This window comes from Muscardinus avellanarius, assembly GCF_963383645.1.
Source record: "Muscardinus avellanarius genome assembly, chromosome: 12".
NCBI lineage: Eukaryota > Metazoa > Chordata > Mammalia > Rodentia > Gliridae > Muscardinus > Muscardinus avellanarius.
In genome coordinates this window covers 12158065-12180837 of record NC_137798.1, presented here as the reverse complement: position 1 = coordinate 12180837, position 22773 = coordinate 12158065, and the positions used below count along the sequence as shown (strand labels likewise).

Below are 22773 nucleotides of genomic sequence, written 5' to 3'. Positions count from 1 at the left end.
CCAAGCTATTCAAGGGGCCTGGTGCACATTCACCAAACTTTTACGCTTGAAGCCAAATAAGGGAGTGCCTTTAGGAGGAGAAAGTAATATCTAACAGAAGTTATTTTCCTTATGGCAAAGGGAAATAAAGAAAGTAAACAAGCTGGCGATCCCTGTTAAAGATAGGATTGTTGAAAGCACTACGGTTCAGCCTCGCCCCTAAGCTTCCTGGGTGCGCTGGAGGCCGCCGGAGCTCAGTCTAGGTAGGACTGAAGGGTCCCGCGGCGCCGGACGTCGCAGGTCCAGCAGTGGAAGCCCCCGCCCAGGGAATTGGCATTGCGAATGTTGACCTTAATGGTACTGATGCCTGCGTGGAAGGAGAGACAGGTCAGCGGGGTCCCGTGGAGACGGTCCTAGAGCAGGGGCGCCCACGGTGGAGTCCGGTGCTTCCAACCCGCAGAGCCAGATGGTTTTTATATTTTGGGGGGGATGTGGAACCCAGGGGCATTCTACTTCTGAGCTACACCCCCAGCCCTCTTCTTTCTTAGGAAACAGGACCTCCCTGATTTGCGAAGGGCCTAAGTAGCTGAGCAGGCTGCGACTGCCATCCTCCGGTCTCGGCCTCCCGAGTGCTGGGATGACGAGCGTGCCCACCACGCCCGGCTCATGCTCTTTCCTTTTTTGGTGTTTTCACCAACTTTAGCTCATCCCTTCTATGCGACCACTAATCTAAAATCTCCATCAGCAAGTCGACAGAGACTCTGAAGTTTTGTTCTACTGACTCTTCACCAGGCAACGGGCCACATGAGCGGGCGTGCGTGCCGAATGTTCAAAGGCCATCAAGGACCAAAATATCCACGGCTTCTGAGGGCTGTACGTGGTTTTATCAGGCTCTTCCTCATTTTGACCATGTTAACTTAGGAGGAACAGTATCACTTAGCCAACCTGAAAAGTACTTTGCATAGTTATAAATAAGGAAAGTTCACCTGATACAGAGTAATTTTGCCTGGCTACCTTAAGCAGAAAAGGAACAAAGCTGGTACTTTTGTGTGTGTGTATGTGTGTGTGTGTGTGTGTGTTACTGAGGATGGAAACCAGGTGTGTGTGTGTGTGTGTGTGTGTGTGTGTGTGTGTGTGTATGTGTGTGTTACTGAGGATGGAACCCAGGGCCATTCTACCTCTGAGCTACATCCCCAGCCCTAATTTTATTCTTTACTTTTTTACTTTTTATTTATTTCTTTTTTTTATTCTTTATTTTTAACAGGGTCTCACTAGGTTGCTGAGAGCCTCACTAAGTAGCTGAGGCTGGCCACAAACCTGTGCAATCCTCCTGTCTCAGCCTCCCAACTACTGGGATTACAAGCGTGTGCCCCCACGCCTGGCGAAGCCGGTATTTTTAATATCTGAGTTGTATGATTAATATGGGCACTCAACCTGGCCAGACTACTAGTTTAATCTGGTGCCACCTGTAACGACTGTGGCACGCATGACTTATTTAACCAACAATATTTAGGAAGAATCTGAAGCGTTAGACATAGTGTAGATGGCAGTCTATTTTTCCTTGTTATTTTGGGGACTCGGATGAGCTACAGACACTAGAATAATCAGCGAGAGAAAGGAGGTGTGACTTGCCCAGAAAGACTCTTCTGAGTGAAGCCGAGTAGAACTTTCATGAACAATGGGGTTTGGACGGGGGTAAGACGTGGATGTAGGAAAATGATAAGCCAATCTTTTTTTTTTTGCGGGTTTGGGAATGGATTCCAGGGGCGTTCTACCTCTGAGCGACACCCCCTGCCCTATTTTTTATTATTTTGAAACCGGGTCTCACTGAGTTGCAAAGGGCCTCACTAAGTAGCTGAGGCTGTCCATGAACTGCGATCCTCCTGTCTCAGCCTCCCGATTGCTGGGATTCCAAACGTGCTCCACCAGGCCCGGCTCGGCCAGTCTTTTTTAACTGATACTACAATAAGGGGCAAATAGGTTCTTCTAGGTAGTAGACCTGAAATATAAGACATGTGGGCTTTTACAGATAAGCCTGTTTCCTGACAGAGTGACTTATCTTATTTAGTTCAGAGGGAATTCAGCTGCTTGATAAAAGTTTGCTTTCCCAAGTTCCCTGTGTCTAAAACAGATTTTAATCACTGAAAGTAAAATTATAAATCATATATTCGAAGCCAGACATGGTGGCACATGCTTGTAATCCCAGCATTTGGGAGGCTGAGACCAGAGGATGGCGGTTCGCAGACAGCCTCAGCTACTTACTTAGTGAGGCCCTTTGCAACTCAGTGAGGTTAAATGCCTCTGGGTTCCATCCCCAGACCCGCAAAAAAGAAAAAAATCATATATTTAAGTAGAGAAGCAACAAAATTATAGATGGGTGTGATGGCATATGCATACAATCCCACTACTTGGGAGGCTAAGACAGGAGGAGTCTGGGTTTGAGGCCAGCCCCAGCAACTTAGCAAGGCTCTCAGTAACTCAGTGAGAATCTGTTTCAAAATAAAAAATAAAATAGTGCTGGGGGTGTAGCTCAGAGGTATAATGCTCCTGTGTTCAATCCCCAGTACCACACGAAAAAAAATTTTAAAAAGAAAAGAAAAAAAATCTTAATAAGCAAAGAAACTAAACCCAAGCAATTTTGTTATTCAATGATACATCCAGGGAAAAAAAGTGGTTCAGTAAGCCAGGTGTGGTGGTGCACTCCTGTAATGCTAGGGAGGCTGAAACAGGAAGATCGCAGGTTCAAGGACAGCCTCAGCAATTAGTGAGATTCTCATCCACCTAGCAAGACCCTGATTCCAAATAAATAAAATCAGGCTGGGGTGTAGCTCAAAGGTAGAATGCTTTGAGATTCAATCCCCAGTATCCCTCCCCCCACACAAAGTGGTATAGTATTAAGGGTCAAATCATTGGATTCTGTTCAATCTAAAGCTGATAGGCCTACTTGGGAGGCTGAGACAGGAGGATCACAGGTTTGAAGCCAGTTTCAGCATCTTAGAGAGACCCTGAGCAACTTAGGGAGACCTGTCTCTAAATTAAAAGAAAATAGGGCTGGGAGTGTATCTCGGAGGCCACCCCTGGGTTCAGTTCCCAATCCAATAAGTAAATAAATTAATTTAAAAAATTGACAGGCCAATCTTTTTAAACTGATGCTACAATAAGGAGAGATGTGTAAAGGGGTAAATAAGTTCTTCTAGGTAGTACACCTGAAATATAAGACACACTTTTAAAAATTATGCAATTTCAACAAGTAAACTGCCTGGCTATTATTTAATTGACATTCAGGGTATATCACATATGTTGAGAATGATAAGTATACAGATATTTCCCAATTATTATTTATAGAAAATCCTTTTCTTTCAACATTTTTCTCAACAGTAACAGAATAGCTGGTTTAAATTTTCAGTATCAGGATGGGCGAACTCCCCCTCCCATGAAATACACTCTTCCCCTTTAGTTGAAATGGGAGAATCCGCTTTGCTGAGTTTCGGTCCTTTGTTAACTGAGCTTATCCCATGAGCGGGTGACTTCTGTACCTGGACCTGTCTAAGCCTTTTAGTGTGTGTGAGGACAGTTAAATTACTTTGACAGGGCCCTCAGCAATCTCTTATTTGGAGAAGAAGGGCTGCCTGATCCACGTGGCCATCTGCAAGGTGGGGCCGGGCGCCTGGCCAAGTTGCAGAAGGCTGGTGAACGTATCACTACGGGGGTAGTGATAAGGAGCTCAGGACACATCTCCAACCTTTTGAGGCTGTTCTTGTTGAAAACAAAAACACTGGCCACTTACAGAATAATAACTGGGCGCCTCTAAGGAGAACAGAAACTGAACGGCGTGGCCATGCATCAGAGCCCGCGTGTCACGGCTCCGTCGTTCCTGTTGATAAGAGCGCGCTCGCCACCGGTACCTACCCAGCTTCTCAAACATCTTCTGAATGGGGACCTCGTTGGCGTCCACCATCACGCGCTTCTCATCCAGCATCAGGACATTCATGGAGAGCCATCTGGACGACATCCAGAGCGGGTGATCTGAAAGAGCAACGCTAACCAACACCTGTGTTCATCTTTATTTAGGGGAAAGCTTTACACGTGACGGGTCTTCAAGTGACCGCTCACTTCTCTTGGTAGTTCACTCTCTGCGTGAAAACTTATGTTAATCTTAAAATAATTTATCCAGACTCAGACAGGAGGATCGTGGTTCGGAGCCAGCCTCAGCTACTTAGGCCCTTTGCAACTCAGTGAGACCCTGTTTCAAAATAAAGAATAAAAAATAGGGCTGGGGTGTGGCTTGGAGGTCGAATGCCCCTGGGTTCCATCCCAAATACCCAAAAAAAAAAAATTTTATCCATATATGTCATAGTCATAACACATTTGGACTTTATCCTGTTTTCTCTAAAAAGTTACAATTAGAGCCAGGCATGGTGGCACATGCCTGTAATCCCGGGATTTGGTAACTTGAGACAGGAGGATTGAAGTACAAAGAAATTTAGTGAGACCTTGTTTTAAAAAAAAAATCATCAGTCTGGGGACGTAGCTTAGAGTTAGAATTCCCCTGGGTTCAATGCCTAGTCACACACACACACACACACACACACACACACACACACACACGTCCTAACTTGAGCAGGGTCTGGCAGTATACACTATAATCCCAACTACTTGGGAGGTTGAGGCGAGAGGATTGCAAGTTTGAAATCAGCCTGAGCAATTTATACCCGGTCTCAAAATTAAATAAAAAGGACTGGGGGTAGAGCTCAGTGGTAGGATGCCCCATAAAAAAAAACAAAAGTCCTAACTTGCCTTATGTGATGTTACATGATGTTTTATTCTGCCTTCTCACTTTCATTTTCTATGGAAGGAAAAGTTTCAAACAAGGAGGACCCTATTTCAAAATAAAAATAAGTAGGGCCAGGGTTAGAGCTCAGTGGCAGAGCACCCAGGGGCTCCAGCTCTGACACTCAGCCCCGTTCTAGTACATCCAGTAACTGCCTCAGTCCTTACTGCGAACACGTCTTCTCTAATTTGTTTTTTCTGTAGGTGGAAGAGCCCGGTCACTGAAGTCATACTTTTAGTCTATGAGACAGTGAACGTACCGTCTGGGATGACTGGTGTTGGAGGAGTGACGATGGTCCATCCTGCCTTCTTGAAAAGATCAATCTGCAAGACCACAACAATTCAAAGAGACTTAAATAAACTATTCTTATTACTGGTCTTTGGCAGCCCTTATTTTAATAATTCTTGTTGGCAAGCTATTCTGATAATTGCCAAAGTAAGGAAATAAAACTTTCAAAATATGTAGATCATTTTTTATCAAGTCCCAGTTAAAAAGGCACACAGAAACCTCAGATTAAAGTTAAAAAGTGAACAGAATTATTAAAGCTTTTGAAGCTTTCCTCAGGCTTCGGAGATTCAAAGCCCCAAATTTATTTTCCTAAAGACACTCTCATGAAAGCATTTTCTAACCATTTAGTCATAAGAAACATAATAAAAGCTGGGTGTGGTGGCGCACACTTGTAACCTCAGTACTTGGGAGGCTGAGACAGGAGGATCGCAGGTTCACAACGAGCCTCAGCTACTTAGTGAGGCCCTCTGCAACTTAGTGAGACCCTGTTTCAAAGAAAAGAATAAAAAATAGGGCTGGGGGTATAGCTCGGAGGTATGGAATGCTCCTAGGTTCAATCCCGTTACTAACACACACACAAAATACATACATACACAGGGCTGGGGGTATAGCGCAGTGTTAGAGCATCCTTGGGGTCGATCCCCAGCACCACACAGCCTGGCAGGTAACACAGAATCACCTGCTGCCCAAATGGGAGAGCAAGGGGCCGACAAGGAACCGGAGCCACAGAAGAGGTAAGACGCCTGTTCCCCTGCGCTGCCTGGCCATGCGGGGATGATCTCATTTCCTACTCAGCGGCTGTGAAACTGCCATTGCAAACAATAAGATGACAGCGCCCTGTCCACTAAAGATACAGCCATCCGCATGAACTCAAGACTCTGATAATACAAGCGCCTCACGTCAAAGTCTGATGCTACGGCAATATTTGTGTATTTGTGGGATGTCTTGTGGTTAAGTACGCCATCGGCATTTCAGAGCTGGACTATAATCACTGCTGCACGTTGCTGAGTTGAACTGTTGCTTAAAATGAACTTGTCGTTTTAAGCCAGGGAAGTGCTTAAAAGAAGTTAGTGACGACCCTGGCTGCCGGACTCTCGCTTCCCGGGGTCTGCAGAACTCTCTCACCTGATGACACGGCCTGTCGGGGTTGGCCAGCACGAGGCCAGGCCCAATGATGTTGAAGGTGGCATCGATATGCATCGGATTGGGGTCCTTAAAGGAGATGATATGCACTCTGTAGTCTGGGGCGAGATGCCTGCGCATCCACTCAATGCCCAGGTAGTTTGTGACCTGAAAATAAAACGGAGACATACAATCGATAGAGATCTGAGTTGATGTTTAGAAAACTAAAACGATGAACGATGAAAATATTTGAGTAGAGCTCAGTGGCAGAAGGCCTGCCTAGCATGCCTGAGGCCCTGGGTTCGAACCCCAGCGCCTCAAAAATAAAAAAAATTAAATTTGAAGCAAAAAACCACAATAATGGAATGCAAAATTTCAGAGGCGATCTTTATCGACCTGACTTCTCTGTGCAAAAATATCTCTTCCAGCTCGAATGAAGTCAGCAGCGTCGAAGCATGGCTCGAACTCGGTGGTCACAAATTTTCCTTCTGCGGCCAATCTGTGTCTGTCTTCCACGGAATGGATGGGATAATCCTAATTGGAACAAGAAAGGACACACGCAGGACATTGTCTGTGAGGATATACATGACTAATTTGCTCAACCTCATCCTCTCCCAAGACACTAACACTCCACCCTAGACTAAAGCACGCGTAGGAAAGACGTGGGTCCATGATGAACCGAAACGACAAAACCACCGCCTTCGGCGTTACAGCAAATCACTGCTACTTGGAAACAAGCGGTACGGGGCAGTCGCTGATTCTGAAGGTTTGTCATGACCTGCACTGGATATCCACATGCAACTACCTACAATAGTGAAAGTCCACAGGATGAAATAATTCTGTTCCTTTCAGAAAAAGAATTTGGTCCTGAGCCTACCTCATGTCATAAAACCAGACGCCATGCTTCCTTTGCCAGATTTCGATGTGGTGGGATAATTATTATTTCTGTCTTTAACCCCCTAGAATAACTCCCCCCCCCCGGACTGGGGATCGGACCCAGGGGCAGTCTACCGCCGAGCTACACCGCCAGTCCTATTTTAGTTTTACCTTGAAACAGGGTCTCAATAGGTTGTTGAGAGTCTTACTACTTGCTGAGGCTGTCCTCAAACCTGCAATCCTCCTTTCTCAGCCTCACAAGTACTTGGATTACAAGTGTGCACCACCACGCCTGGCTCAGAATAACTTTTTTAAATTTTTTTTCCGTAATGATCAAAGAGTAGGTGATCTATGAGACATACAGTTGTCCCTTAGAGCATGTGGGATTGGTTCCAGAATCTTCCTCAGAGACCAAAATCTGGATGCTAAAGTTCCTTGTATAAATGGTATAATTATTTGTAGTAACCTGCTGTATACGTTCAATTATCTCCAGGTTCCTTATAATGCCTAAGTCAATGCAATTGCTATTCTGATAGAGTTGTGCTATATTTTTAGGGGAGAATGACAAGAAAGCATATCTGTACATGTTCATTGCAGTCACAAATTTTATTTCTTTTTGTTTTTTTTCATGGAACTGGAGTTTGAACCCAGGGACATTTTACCTCTGAGCTACACTTCCAGCCCTATTTTTGTACTTTATTTATTTTACTTTATTTTATTTTTTGTGGTACTGGGGATAGAACCCAGGGGCCTTCCACCTTTGGGCTACGCTCCCAGACCTATTTTAGATTTTATTTTGAAACATAGTCTCACTAAGAATTACAAAATTCTGATAAAAAATGAAAGACAAAAAAAAAAAAAAGGAAAGATCCCATGTTTATGCACTGGAATAATTAATATTATACTGTCTAATGTAATATTCATACTACTAATGTAAGTTAACAAGTCAATGTATTTTTCTTTTCTTTTTGAAACAGAGTCTCACTATCTTGTGGAGGGCCTCAGTAGCTGAGGCTGGCCGCAAACCTGCAATCCTCCTGTCTCAGCCTCCCAAGTACTGGGATTACAAGCGTGCGCCGCCACGCCCAACTTTAGGCAAAGTTTTTTAAAATGGTTTGGATCTGAAGTTGGTTGACTCTGTGAATGCAGACTGTAGATAGGAAAGGTTAACTGTATATTTCATTTTAGTGTGAATTTTGCCTGTAGACCAGGTTCTTTTTCTAGAAGAAAAAGGACCTCAGCCTAGTGACTTTCTTGGTTTCACCAATAAATGGCAGTATACCAGAGGCCAAATGTTCCTCCCTGTGATGAAATAATACGTCCTCCTACTTTTTTTTTTTTTTTTGTGGGTCTGGGAATGGAATCCAAGGGGCATTCTACCTCTGAGTTACACCTCCAGCTCTATTTTTTTAGTTTTTATTTTGAAACAGGGTCTCTCTGAGTTGCAGAGGGCCTCACAAAGTAGCTGAGACTCTGTGAACCTCCTGTCTCAGTCTCCTGAATGCTGGGATTACAAGCGTGCTCACCATGCCGGCTCCTTCTACAATTTTAAAGAGTACCATGACAGGATATAAACGGAGAGCCCAACCCAGGCCCCACACAAGGCAGCCCCACAGAGACCTCAGACATCGTTAGCACTATTATCACAAGAGCGTCGACCCTTATTTCATCATAGCACAATCACTTTTTAAAAATTAGGTGATATTCTCAGTTTTTGAAATGCATAAGATATACAAAGTATCAACGAATCTCTATATTACTCTCCAAGGATTATTTGGAAAAGCTATTTATTTAATTTTATTTTTATGTGGATCGTATTGAAAATGGCATACATTCAGACTGCGCTTGGTGCCCGCCCCCCCCAACTTCCCCTTCACCCCCTCCCAACAAGGAGCGTCCAGGCTGACCGTGCTACATTCACTTTTACACAGATTCAAATGTAGCTCCTCCATTAATCAACCTCAGCCTTCTTCCTCTCCTACCCTTCCATTCCAGCTTTGCTGAGCAAGAAATGGGCAACTGAACTGAATAGACACTTCACAAAAGAAGAGACACAAAATGGCCAATAGATACATGAAAAGATGTTCTACATCACTGGCCATCAGGGAGATGCAAATCAAAAATACGCTGAGATTCCATCTAACCCCAACCAGAGTGGCAAGCAAAGAGAAGTCAAACAACAACAAATGCTGGCGAGGATGTGGGGAAAGAGGAACTCTTTTACACTGTTGGTGGGAGTGCACACTAGTTCAGCTGCTATGGACATCAGTGTGGAGATTCCTTAGAAACTGGGAATGGATCCACCATAGGATCCGGCTATACCACTCCTGGGCATCTTTCCAAAGGGGTTGAAATCAGAGAACTACAGTGACATATGCATACCTATAAGCAGCATAATTCGTAATAGACAAAATCTGGAACCAACCTAGGTCTCCATCAACAGATGGAAAAGTTATTTAAGAGTCCATAATTAGGCCAGGCGTGGTGGCACTCACTTGTAATCCCAGTACTTGGAGACTGAGACAGGAGGATCTGGGTTCATGGACAGCCTCAGTTACTTAGTGAGACCCTCTTTAACTTAGTGAGACCCTGTTTCCAAATAAAGAATAAAATATCAGGCTGGAGGTATAGCTCAGAGGTAGAATGGCCTTGAGTTCCATCCCCAGTACTGCAAAAAAATAATAAAAAATTTAAAAAGTCTGTAATTAGGACTAACCTGGTCATAAAGGGCATCAGCCATCGTAGGTTTAGGAGCCGTTGTCCACTTGGCACCGCGATGGAAGTAGTCTTTGATAATCGACCTGTATGCTCGGTACTCAAAGAAGCGTGACCGCCACGCCATGGGAGCCTCTATGATTTCATTTCCCACAACTATCAGGATGTCTCGGGGCATTGCGCTGTACAAACCTGCCAGGCCAAAAAGTCCCATAACCATCTCAGTAATACAGATTTTCAAGACAGAAAAGTCTATATGATATGACCCAATTTTTTTTTTTTTTTGTACGTCTGGGGATGAAATCCAGGGGCATCTGACCTCCAAGCTGCACCCCCAGCCCTATTTTTTTATTTTTATTTTGAAACAGGTCTTCCTGAGTTGCAAAGAGCCTCACTAAGTAGCTGAGGCTGGCTGATGTCTGCAAACTGTGATCCTCCGGTCTCAGCCTCCCGAATGCTGGGATTACAAGTGTGTGCCACCGTGCCTGGCTTCCCAGCCTGAATTTTTTATCTTCTTTTTTTGAAAAAAGGTCTCGCTAAGTTGCAGAGGGCCTCACTAAAAAGCTGAGGCTAGATTTGAACCTTTGATCCTCCTGTCTCAGCCTCCCAAGTTCTGGGATTACAAGCGTGAGCCACCACACCCGGCTCTTCTAACACATTTAAGGAAAGTCTGAAAACCAAGGACCAACGGTTTAGTTTTCTGGAGACACGTACCCGTAGACTCAAAATCAGGAGTTCGATACTTCAACGACCAGTCAATGGGGTCAGGCCTTCTCACGGTCACCCCTTCCATTTTTAAAATATTGCACATTTCTTCAACTTCAGCAACAGCTTTCTTCAAATGATCTTTGGGAAAATAATGGCCTCCGTACTTCTGGTAAAATGGCCAGTACTTTTCATACGTGTTGGCCTAGAAGCAGAACAAAGTAAATGAAATAATCATAGACACCGGCCATGGTAGGGGCTCAACAACTCTGCCTAACGTGACGGAGTTGAGACAAGAGCCACGCTTTGTGCACTGCTGACCCCCGCACGGAGCACCCTGTCTCTTGTCTTCTGGGCAGGCGCTCTGTACGTGTTGAATAAAGAGCTCTGGACATCTTGAGATCTGAGGCCTTTTGATCTCTCTGCCTTAGATCTCATGCCCAACCACGGATGGCATTTCTGCCCTCAGCCGGGCTTGGAATCCTCTTGGCCATGCTTCACACACAAAATGGGACGTAGGTCCTCCTGTTAGAGAATCGTGATGAAATTAAACAAGAGCACAAACAAAACAGTGTAAGAGAGCCGGGCGTGGTGGCGCACGCTTGTCATCCCAGCATTCGGGAGGCTGAGACAGGAGGATCGCGGTTCAAGGACAGCCTCGGCTACTTAGTGAGGCCCTCTGCAACTCCGTGAGACCCTGTTTCAAAATAAAGAATAAAAGATAGGGCTGGGGGTGTAGCTCGGAGGTAGAATGCTCCTGGGTTTCATCCCCAATACTGCCAAAAAAAAAAAAAAATTGGCAAACCTGTGATACTTTACATATTTTTGGTTTAAAAACATGTCCAAAGGCAGATTTTTAAAAAATGTTTCTTTATATCACTGATTAACGTTGGTTAGATATTCTCCCATTTGGTGCTCCCAACAATCCCATCCACAAGACAGGCTGAGTACTCAATGTCCATTTCACAAACAAGCAAAGAGGGTCAAAAAGATCATGTACTGTCTACTACGGGGCAGACAGGACTACCACTCCAGCGTCTGACTCAAAGTGCTCCTCATACACAAAGAGGCTTAGCCACTTTTTTTTTTTTTTTTTGCAGTATTGGGGATTGAACCCAGAGTCATTCTACTCCAAGGTCCACCCCCAGCCCTATTTTTTATTCTTTATTCTTTATTTTGAAACAGGGTCTCACTGAGTTGCAAAGGAACTCACTAAGTAGCTGAGGCTGTCCGCGAACTGCGATCCTCCTGTCTCAGTCTCCCAAATGCTGGGATTACAAGCGTGCGCCACCACGCCTGGCTTAATAAGTTCAATTTCTGACCCATGAAAACTATCACTGGCATTAAACATTTGAATTTTTTAATAGGCCAGTCCAGTCTTTAAAAAACAAAAGCATACCAGTTTTTTTTCCTAGGAATTTCTGCTGCAGCAACTGGCAAGAGAGGATCATAATGAGCCTTTCTATTCTTCTTGGACACATCCTGGTGTTACTCATCCACTCCCCTCTCTCCTTTTCATGCCGGGCACATCTCCTACCATCCACTGGGGGACAAGACGCCTTTGAAAATGTAACACTGCGTGCCAACAGATGCACAGTCATGTGTTCTTGCCAGACTTGTTCGAAAGTATCCTGCGTGAATATTTGTATGGGGAAGCCTGCTTTGATAAATATTAAGTAAAGTTTCCTGGGAGAAAAGCGTTATTTGAACAAGTGCATGTGTATAGAGTTTATAATCTGACAGAGGTGGGACGAAGTCCAAGTGACCAGGGCAAATTGCATTTTCCAAGAGATAGTTGGAAATTGTTGATACTGCCTTTTAAGCCCAGTTAAATGAATTATCAATCATTTACCAAGTGTCTGCAAGATAATGAACATTGTATTAGATGTTTAGTCTACGATGCTTTAACAATCTTTTGCAGAGCTGTGGCATTTCTGGAAATTCTAATAGGGAGTTTGCCAGATAAAGAGGGGTGTGTGTGTGTGTGTGTGTGTGTGTGTGTGTGTGTGTGTTTTATTAGGGCTTGAACCCCAGGGCATTCAACCTCTGAACTATACTCCAGAACTATTTATTTATTTAATTTGCTCTACTGGAAATGGAACCCAGGGGCAGTCAACCTCCGAGCTATATCTCCAGTCCAATTTTTTATTATTTATTTACTATTTATTTATTTATTTATTTATTTATTTATTTATTTATTGTGGTACTGGGGTTCCTGGAAGCCCTTCTACCTCCAGGCTACACTCCCAGACCTATTTTATATTTTTGAAACAGGGTCTCTTACACCAGCGCGGCTGGCTTCGAACCAGCGCGATCCTCCTGTCTCCGCCTCCCAAGCGCGGGGATTACAAGCGTGCGCCACCACGCCCGGCCTTTTATTATTTATTTTGAAACAGGATCTCACTGAGTTGCAAAGGGCCTCACTAAGTAGCTGAGGCTGTCCGTGAACCCTGATCCTTCTGTCTCAGCCTTCCAAATGCTGGGATTACAAGCCTGTGCCACCATGCCCAGCCCTATTTTATTTATTTATTTATTTATTTATTTATTTATTTATTTATTTATTTAAACTTTTGGAACAGGGTCTCACTAAGTTGCAGAGTCTTGCTAAGCAGCTGAGGCTGCCCATGAACCTGCGATCCTCCCATCTCAGCCTCCCAAGTACTGGGATCACAGGCATGCGCCACCATGCCTGGCTTCAAATAAGTTTGTACGTACTATCTTTGGAAGGCTAAGAAATATCAATAGCAATTTAAGCAAAATCCAAAGCAGATTTTTATTATGTTTTTCAAAATAAGAAGTCATTTAGCTTTCACAGATTATGCTTCCTGACAACTATTTCCCTCACTCCTTTCCTTACATTTTCTCTAGCACTTATATCCTTCGACATATCTCTTGCAGACTCTAATTGCCTATTTTAGTTTACTATATTATTTTCTCTCGTGTTGTTCGCAAGATTTTAATACATCTGTGTTAATCTCTTGTTCCAGCTACAGGCCACGAGAGTCTTTCTTCTCCCTCAACGAAACCCAGTACTGATGATCGTGATACCTACACCATTATACCCCCAATGTACTTGTGTAGTGTAATTGGCAAGTTAGATCCATTCAACTAAAATGAACTGTAGTGCTAACCTTTAAAATGCTCAAAATGGTGCCCAGTGTGGTGGTGCACGATTGTCATCCCAGCATTTGGGAGGCTAAGACAGGAGGACTGCGGTTTGCGGACAGCTTCAGCTACTTAGTGAGGCCCTCTGCAACTCAGTGAGACCCTGTTTCAAAATAAAGAATAAAAAATAGGGCTAGGGCCGGGCCTGGTGTGCACGCTCGTAATCCCCGCCCTTGGGAGGTTGAGACAGGAGGATCACACAGGTTCGGAGCCAGCCTCAGCTACTTGGTGAGGCTCTCAGCAAGTTAGTGAGACCCTGTTTCCAAATAAAATATAAAATACGTCTGGGAGTATAGCCCAGAGGTAGAAAAGCCCCTGAATTCCACCCCCAGTACCACACACACACAAAATATAGGGATGGGGTATAGCTCGGAGGTATAATGGCCCTGGCTTCCGTCCCTTAGTACTGAAACAACAACAACAAAAAACAAAAACAAAAAGCTCAACATGGTGCATGGTGTTGTGGCGCACGCTTGTAATCCCAGCATCGAGAGGCTGAGACAGGAGGATCGCAGTTCGCGGCCAGCTTCAGCTACTCAGTGAGGCCCTTGGCAACTCAGTGAGACCCTGTTTCAAAATAAAAAATAGGGCTGGGGATGTAGCTCAGAGGTCGAATGCCCCTGTGTTCCAGCTCCAATACCACAAAAAATAACAAAGTAAATAAATAAATAAATACTAAATGATATGTTCAACATGTAATCTTTTACCTTCAAATTTAATCCTGCTGATGAGCAAACCTCTTAATATTTTCATCTTACTGGGGCCCACATTTGGGCCCCAGTGGAATTCTGCACAGGTTCACATAGCTGATTAGGTAAAACCACCTATCAATTTTTATCAAATATTGAATTCAATACCAGTCTCCTGACTTCAGCACAGTATACTTTACACAAGCCCAGGAAGCCACAAAGTCTCAGGTCATAAATCAAGTGACAGTTCAAAATAATGTTGGGAATTCTAACTCCATTTCATCACATGGTATGAAAGGCAATAATTTTAAAGACAAGTAGATGATAAACTATTATTTGAATTTAACTTTTTTCCTTTTTTTTTCTTTTTTTTTGATGGTACTGGGGATAGAGCCCAGGGGCTTTCTACCTCTGGGCTACACTCCCAGACCTATTTTATATTTTTATTTGGAAACAGGGTCTCACTAAGCTGCTGAGAGCCTCACTAAGTAGCTGAGGCTGGCTTCGAACCTGTATGATCCTCCTGTCTCAGCCTCCCAAGTGTGGGAATTACAAGTGCGCGCCACCACGCCTGGCTCTGAATGGGAGCCCTTAGGGGCCCTGGCCATAAGACTGTCCCAGTAAAAATTAGGAGGAGTTTTTAAAAAGGGAGAGTTTTTTTTTTTTTTTTTTTTTTTTTAGGCCATGGAAATTCTGGAAGGCCTTGGAAAAGTATCACTGGATCTAGGTAATAGTAGGTTTGCTTTTGTGTATTTTTTGTTTGTTTTGTTTTGTGGTACTGGGGATGGAACCCAGGGGCACTGTACCTCTGAGCTACACCCCCAGCCCTAGTTTTTTAGTCTTTTTAATTTTGAAAGAGGGTCTCACTGAGTTGTGAGGGGCCTCGCTAAGTAGCTGAGGCTGTCTGCAAACCGCCATCCTCCTGTCTCAACCTCCCAAATGCTGGGATTACAAACGTGCACCACCATGCCCGGCTATGAGTTTTTTTTAAAAGGGAGAGATCATTTTTTGTCCAGGAAAATTCTGGAAGGCCTTGGAAAGGTATCACTTGGGGCTGGCTAACGGTAGGTTTAAAATGTACATGAGAGGGTACAGAAAAATGGGTGGGAGAGAGTTGGGAGGAAAAAAAAGGCCTGGGGCTTGTTGGCTAATGAAAACCAGGTTGGAGTATGAGAGGAGAGAGTAACTTAAAATGGGTAAATATCTGCGATCCTGCCACACAAACATCTCTACGATCTCTATGACTGAAAGAGGAAGTCCCATTTCTAACTTGTAGAAAATCCTAAATGCCATGAGGACTTTATCCTATTGGGAGCAGGGTGAGTTACATGATCAAATTTGGGTTTTAAACAAAATCACTCAGTAGCAACTGGAATGGGGTCTGGAGAAAAGAACGGTGAATGGCAGAGCCCAGTTAGGAGTTAACTACTGTAGTCTAGGGGCAGATGAACTCCTGACTTGACACAGAGGAAGGGGACGCAGGCCAGATTTGTCTGCTGATCTTGGAAAATGAATGTGGAAGACAGTGACCAAAGGAGAAAGCAAAGATGACTGCTTTGTGTTTAAACTTGATAAAATGGTAATACTAAAAATTAAAGGGAGGCCGGGCGTGGTGGTACACACTTTTAATACCAGGACTTGGGAGGCTGAGAGGGGAGGACTTAGTGAGACCCTGTTTCAAAATAAAAGAATAAAATAGGGCCGAGGGTGTAGCTCAGAGGTAAGATGGAACCCTGGATTCCATTCCCAGTACCACCAAAAATAAAGTAAAATGAAATGAAATAGCCGGGTGTGGTGGCTCACACTTGTAATCCCAGCATTCGGGAGGCTGAGACCAGAGGTTCACGGTTCACGGACAGCCTCAGCTACTTAGGCCCTCTGCAACTCAGTGAGACCCTGTTTCAAAATAAAGAATAAAAAATAGGGCAGGGGGTGTAGCTTGGAGGTAGAATGCCCCTGGGTCCCATCCCCAGACCTGCATTAATAAATAAATAAATGTAATGAAATAAAATGAAATGAAATGAAGGAATAAGGAAAGTTCTGCTTTAAGCCGGGCGTGGTGGCGCACGCTTGTAATCCCAGTATTTGGAAGGCTGAGTCAGGAGGATCACACAGGTTCGAGGCCAGCTTCAGCTACTTAGTGAGGCTCTCAGCAACTTAGTGAGCCCATTTCTAAGTAAAATATAAAAATAGGTCTGGGAGTGTAGCTGAGAGGTAGAAAGCCCCTGGGATCCATCCCCAGTACCAAAAAAAAAAAAAAAAAAAAAAAAAAGTTCAGCTTTAGCAGGGCAGGAAGCAACTGAACTCTGGATCTGGATACGCCTAGTTTGAGGTCCTTCAGCAATATCCACCAAGGAGTCTAAAGTGTTGGTCTAGAGGGAGTTCAGGAGCAAAGCCTGGACCAAAGCGGCAAGGGAGCCAAAGCTGGGAGGACGGCTTTAAAAAACGGGGGCTGCCCGGCATGGTGGCGCACACTTATAATCCCCACGCTTGGGAGGCGGAGACAGGAGGATGGCGCAGGTTTGAAGCCAGCCGCTCTGGTTTAAGAGACCTTGTTTCCAAATATAAATATAAAAATAGGTCTGGGAGTGTAGCCTGGAAGTAGAAGGGTTCCATCCCCAGTACCACCAAAATAAATAAATAAATAAATAAATAAATAAATAAATAAAAAGGGGGAGGCAAAAATTGAGATTCTGTCCAAGCCCAACCTCATAGACTGTGAAGGAAGAATTGCCGAGGTAACCAGGAAAGAACCTGCTTCCCCAGCATCCTGGGGAAGCGTCAAGAAGGAAGGAATTTGTGCAAATAGCGGCAAATACCACAGAGGTGCCAATCAAGCAAGATGGCCCTGCGAAGGTGCAGACAGTTCCGGGCCACAGAGGACAGAGGCGAGAACCCACTGGCAGGCACATGGCCGCCCTTACCTTCACTTCCACGGTGAACGGAGGCACACAGGCGTTCTCGGCCCTGCCCACAATCACCTCCTCTAACGGGTCCCACTCGTTGTAGGAGGACACCGGGCAGTCCTTGGGCAGAGGGTCGGCGGCCTTGTCGTCCGCCGCGCAGGGGCTCCGGGAGGAAGCCGTAGCTGCCTGGGTGCTCTGGTAAGCTCGCTGCACCCATCCTGTGAAGGTGCTTCCAAGCTTCGGAGAGGAACAACAGCGGAAAGATTATTGCGTGGCCCTGTTTCATACTTGGGGGTAGGAGGAAGCGGAGGTGGGGCAAAAGGGTAAGAAGCCAGCGTACTGCCGCTAGACTCTGACAATCCTTGAGATGGTGACAGTGTTCAGCTGCAGAGGAATTACAGATGGTTTCTCACCTTATATACGTTCATTCTCGCTCTCATCTTTATTTATTTTGGTACTGGGATTGAACCCAATGGCATTTTTGACCTCCAAGCTACACCCCAGCCCTTTTAAAAATTATTATTGTTTATCATTATATTTTGCAGTACTAGGGATGGAACCTAGGGGCACTGCACCTCCAAGCTATCCCCCAAGTCCACGTTTTTAGTCTTTTTTTTTTTTTTTTTTTTCAGTACTGGGGATGAAACCCAGGGGCAATGTATCTCTGAGCTACACCCCTAGCCCTATTTTTTAGGTCTTTTTATTTTTGAAACAGGGTCTCACTGAGTTGCAAAGGGTTTCGCTAAGCAGCTGAGGCTGTCAGCAAACTGCGACCCTCCTGTCTTAGCCTCTCAAATGCTGGGATTACAAGAGTCCACTGCCACACCTAGCTGCTGCTTCTTCTTCTTCTTCTTCTTCTTCTTCTTCTTATTATTATTATTATTATTATTATTAATTATTCACAGGATCCTGCTAAGTTGTTGAGGCCTGCCTCAAATCCTTGATCCTCCTGTCTCTGCCTCCCAAGTACTGGGATTATAGATAGGCATGCACCACCATGCCTGACTTGTCTGTCTGTCTGTCTCTTTTGCGGTACTGGGGATGGAACTCAGGGGCATTCTACCTCTGAGCTACACCCCCAGCCCTATTTTTTCTTCTTTATTTTGAAACAGCGTCTCACTGAGTTGTAAAGAGCCTCACTAAGTAGTAGCTGAGGCTGTCCTCGAACCTCCATCCTCCTGTCTCAGCCTCCCACATGCTGGGATTACCAGCGTGCACCACCACGCCAGGCCTGGCTCCTCTCTTTTTGTGTATTATGCTAACTGCTGTAACTTTTAAAAAGCCCCTCGGGAGATTTTGTCTCTAGCCCCCATCTGGCCCAGTTATCTCAGAATGGGTTTCTGCAACCCGCCCTGAACCACGCTTAACCAAGCTTTCAGCAACTCCTCCCCGGGAGACAGACTGGCCACTTAACTCCCAGAAGGCCGCCCCCCACCCCTGCCAAGGCTAGCGGGAGGCGGGAGCCTCTTTTCTCCGTCCATATCAGAGGTTACCAATACCAGGCTTTCTTTTTCAAGTAACAACGTACAAGCACTTGTAAAGGGCCTTATCTTTCGGAACAATAATCTTCAAACCAAACTTTTTTTCCAACTCCGTTATTCTGCACATTCTTCGGTGCTTCAGTTCTGAGTGTCCAGCGGCTTTCTGCACCATTTCAGAGATGGTCCTCAGTTTTCTAGCCTAGATAAGGGCTGACCTGAAAGGCTGACCAAAACGCAGGGCCTCTAACATCTAGAGCAGGCAGAGTCCCTCACCCAGTGGGCAAACCCTAAATCCTAACTACTGTTAAAAAGCCTCAGGAAGGGGGCGGGAGGAGCTCGGCGATGGAGACCCAAGCCGGAGAGAGGGAGCGTCAGCTGTCCCGGCCAGCTGCTGGGGCCGGGAGGGGCCGCGGTGCCCGAGCTATTCCTGTCTGCAGAGCCGGCGGGGTCCGCGGGGCGTGGGGCGGTGGGAGGACAGCTGCTGCAGCCCCGGGACCCCACGCCCAGCTGCAGCGCCCGCCGGGGTCCACGCCGCCTCGGCGCCCCAAGCATCCCCCAGGCGCAGAGCTCAGGGCGCAGAGCCCGGGGCCCCCTCCCCTAGGAGACCGAGCGCCCACCCCCCCGCCCGGGAGAGCTCGGATCGCAGGAGCCAGCCCGGCGGGCGGAGAGGGCGCGTCCCGCCCAGCAGCGGAGCCGCCCGAGGCCGGCGCGCACGCACCCGAGACCCGATGTAGCGCACCGCCTCGGCGCCGCGGCTCCCGCCGCGCAGGCACCGCACCCGCAGCATCGCCGCCCCGGCCGGTCCACGCGCCGAGCGTCCGCGAGGGTCCCGAGCTCCCGAGGCGGGTGAGCCAACGCCCCCGCCGCCGCCGCCTTTTATAGCCGCGCCCGGCCGCCCATTGGCCGCAGGAGCAGGGCTGGCCCGCCCGCCACCAATTAGGAGCCGCCGGCGCCGGGCGCCACCCGCGCTGCCGGGTTTTGGCTGCCGGCCCCGCGCGCCTTCCGCCCGCCGCGCCCAAAGCTGCAGTCCTGGGAGAGGGAGGTGCCACTTCCGAGGAGCTCTTGTTCTCCATTTATTTATCTCTGTCTATATAGAGATAAATATATATATTTAAAATATGTTTCTTTAAAATATATATTTAAAAATATATGTTCCTTTAAAATATGTATTTAGAATATGTATTTTATTAAAATATATATTTAAAATATGTATTTTTATTTAAATATATATTTAAAATATATTTTATTTTAAATTAAATAGGTATAATTAAATTGTTTTTCATTTTATATATATTTAAAATATCTTTTTCTTTTAATTTTATATTAAAAATATATTCTTATTTTATTTTATTTTTTTGGTGGTACTGGGGTTCCTGGAAGCCCTTCTACCTCCGGGCTCCACTCCCAGACCTATTTTTTTTTTTTTTTTAATATTTTTGAAACAGGGTCTCTTACGCCAGCGCGGCTGGCTTTGAACCTGCGCGATCCTCCTGTCTCTGCCTCCCAAGCGCGGGGATTACAAGCGTGCGCCACCACGCCCGGCTATTCTTATTATACATATATATTTAAAATATACTTTTATTTTAAATATATATTAAAATAAAATATATTAATATTATTACATTATTAATATATTAATATATCAATATTTTTAATATATAAAATATATTAAAATATATGTTTAAATATATTTAAATATATTTTTATTTAATTTTAATTTTTATTTTTTGCGGGTCTGGGGGATGGAACCCAGGGGCTTTTGACCTCCAAGCTATACCCCCTGTCCTATTTTTTATTCTTTATTTTGAAACAGGGTCTTACTGAGTTGCAGAGGGCCTCACTAAGTAGCTGAGGCTGTCCACGAACCGCAATCCTCCAGGTCTCAGCCTTCCAAATGCTCGGATTACAAGCGTGCACCACCACGCCCGACTTATTTATTTATTTATTATTATTATTATTATTATTATTATTATTATTATTTTGGTGGTACTGGGGGTGGAACCCAGAGGCTTTCTACTTCCGGGCTATACTCCCAGACCCATTTTATATTTTATTTGGAAACAGGGTCTCACTAAGTTGTTGAGAGCCTCACTCAGTAGCTGAGGCTGGCTTCGAACTTGCGCAATCCTCCTGTCTCAACCTCCCAAGCGCAGGGATTACAAGCGTGCGCTACCATGCCCGGCTGGGCTTTTTTATTTTAAATAAATAATAAATATATATATTTGCAGTATCAGAGATAGAACCCAGGGGCATTCTATCTCTGGGCTACATCCCAGCCCTGTTTTCCTTTCCTTTCCCTCCCTCCCTCCCTCCCTCCCTCCCTCCCTCCCTCCCTCTCTCCCTCCCTTCCTTTCTTCCTCCCTTCCTGGCGGTATTGGGGATGGAACACAGGGACATTCCATCTCCAAGCTCCACTCAACCCTTGTTTTATTCTTTATCTTGTAACAGGGTCTCACTGAGTTGCAAAGGGCCTCGGTAAGTAACTGAGGCCTTCGCTGAACCAGGATCCTAATGGCTCAGCCTCCCAAATTGCTGGGATTACAAACCTGTGCCACCTCACCCCGCTTTTTGTATTTTATTTTGAAACAGAGTCTCACTGACTCAGGGCCTAAGTATCTGAGCCTGGCAGCAAACCTGGATCCACCGGTCTAAGCCTCCCGAATGCTGGGATTCCAAGCCTGCGCCACCACACCCGGCTTTTTATATTTTATTTTGAAACCGGGTCTCACTGAGTTGCAGAGGGCCTCACTAAGTAGCTGAGCCTGGCAGCAAACCCGGATCCTCTGGTCTAAAGCCTCTGGAATGCCGGGATCACAAGCGTGAGCCACCACGCCTGGCATATTTTTGGATTCAAATGTGTAAATTGTGGGTCCAGCCTTACATTTAAATGCACATAGGTGTAGACCCAGCCCCTCCACTTGACAGTGAAAGAAGTCACTTCAAGATTAGATGGATCTGGGGAAAGTAGAGGGGACTAAGCCTAGAACTCTTTCGTCTGCTCCGGGGCGGCGCGTGTCACCCACTAGCCTTCGGAACACGTGCTATTTCAAATGGTCTTTGGCCCTGTGCCCCTGGCTTGAGAAACGCAGTCACGAAAATAGAGGCATATGTGAGTCATAAATAAGGGAGCGCTGCAGCTGGCATTTTTCTTTCCATTTCGTGTGTTAAGAACGTTTGTTTCAACTTGACTAGAGTAGGTCTGTTAGAAAAGTAATTCCCTCACAGAGGAAACCGCCATGGCTGGATTTGTGCAGAACTAGAGAACGTTTCAGTTCCTAGCGGATGAAGGGAGGCGAGAGAAATTTTATTTATGGACTTACAGAGATGTTAGCTATTTCCTCCTCTTCCTCTCCTCCCTCCTCCTCCTCCTCCTCCTTCTTGCCCTCCTCCTCTCCCTCTCCCTCCTCCTCTTCCTCTCCCTCCTCCTCCTCCTCTCCCTCCTCCTCCTCCTCCTCTCCCTCTCCCTCCTCCTCCTCTTCCTCTCCCTCCTCCTCCTCCTGTGGTGCTGGGAACTGAACCCAGGGGTATTCTACCTCTGACCTATACCCTCAGCCCTTGTTTTTAAAATTCTTTATTTTATTTACTTATTTATTTTCTTTTATTTTGTGGTACTGGGGATGGAACCCAGGGTCATTCTACCTCTGAGTGACACCCCCAGCCCTGTTTTTTATTCTTAATTTGGAAACAGAGTCTCACTGAGTTGCAAAGGGCCTCACTAAGTAGCTGAGGCTGTCTCCGAACTGCAATCCTCCTGTCTCAGCCTCCCAGATGCTGGGATTACAAGTGTGCGCCACCACACACTTTCTAATGAAGGCCTTCTAGTGACAGCTTGGGGGAAACCCATTAACATTTCTCCAAATTTAAAAAGCATTTTCTCCCAACAGTAAAATGCAGCCAATTCTGAGATCCAGATCTCTCAGTGTACTTAGGATGCCAAAGGTGTGCTCCTCTGAAAGTTACTTAAGAGGATGGTATACGTAACAAGGTCCCATATGCTACATTTCTCTGAGATCTGA

The 22773-nt window shown here is 45.5% G+C and overlaps 1 protein-coding gene across 1 annotated transcript; it reads right to left on the bottom strand.

The window, feature by feature from the left end:
- Positions 1 to 233: 233 nt before the first annotated feature.
- On the bottom strand, positions 234 to 19544 carry GATM (glycine amidinotransferase; the record flags this gene model as incomplete). The annotated part of the gene is made up of 9 exons (XM_080707473.1): positions 234 to 346; positions 3889 to 4005; positions 5070 to 5133; positions 6224 to 6388; positions 6617 to 6754; positions 9813 to 10003; positions 10526 to 10721; positions 17295 to 17513; positions 19476 to 19544. 9 exons carry the CDS (start codon positions 19542 to 19544, stop codon positions 234 to 236), a joined length of 1272 nt encoding a protein of 423 aa, XP_080563599.1.
- Positions 19545 to 22773: the final 3229 nt, after the last annotated feature.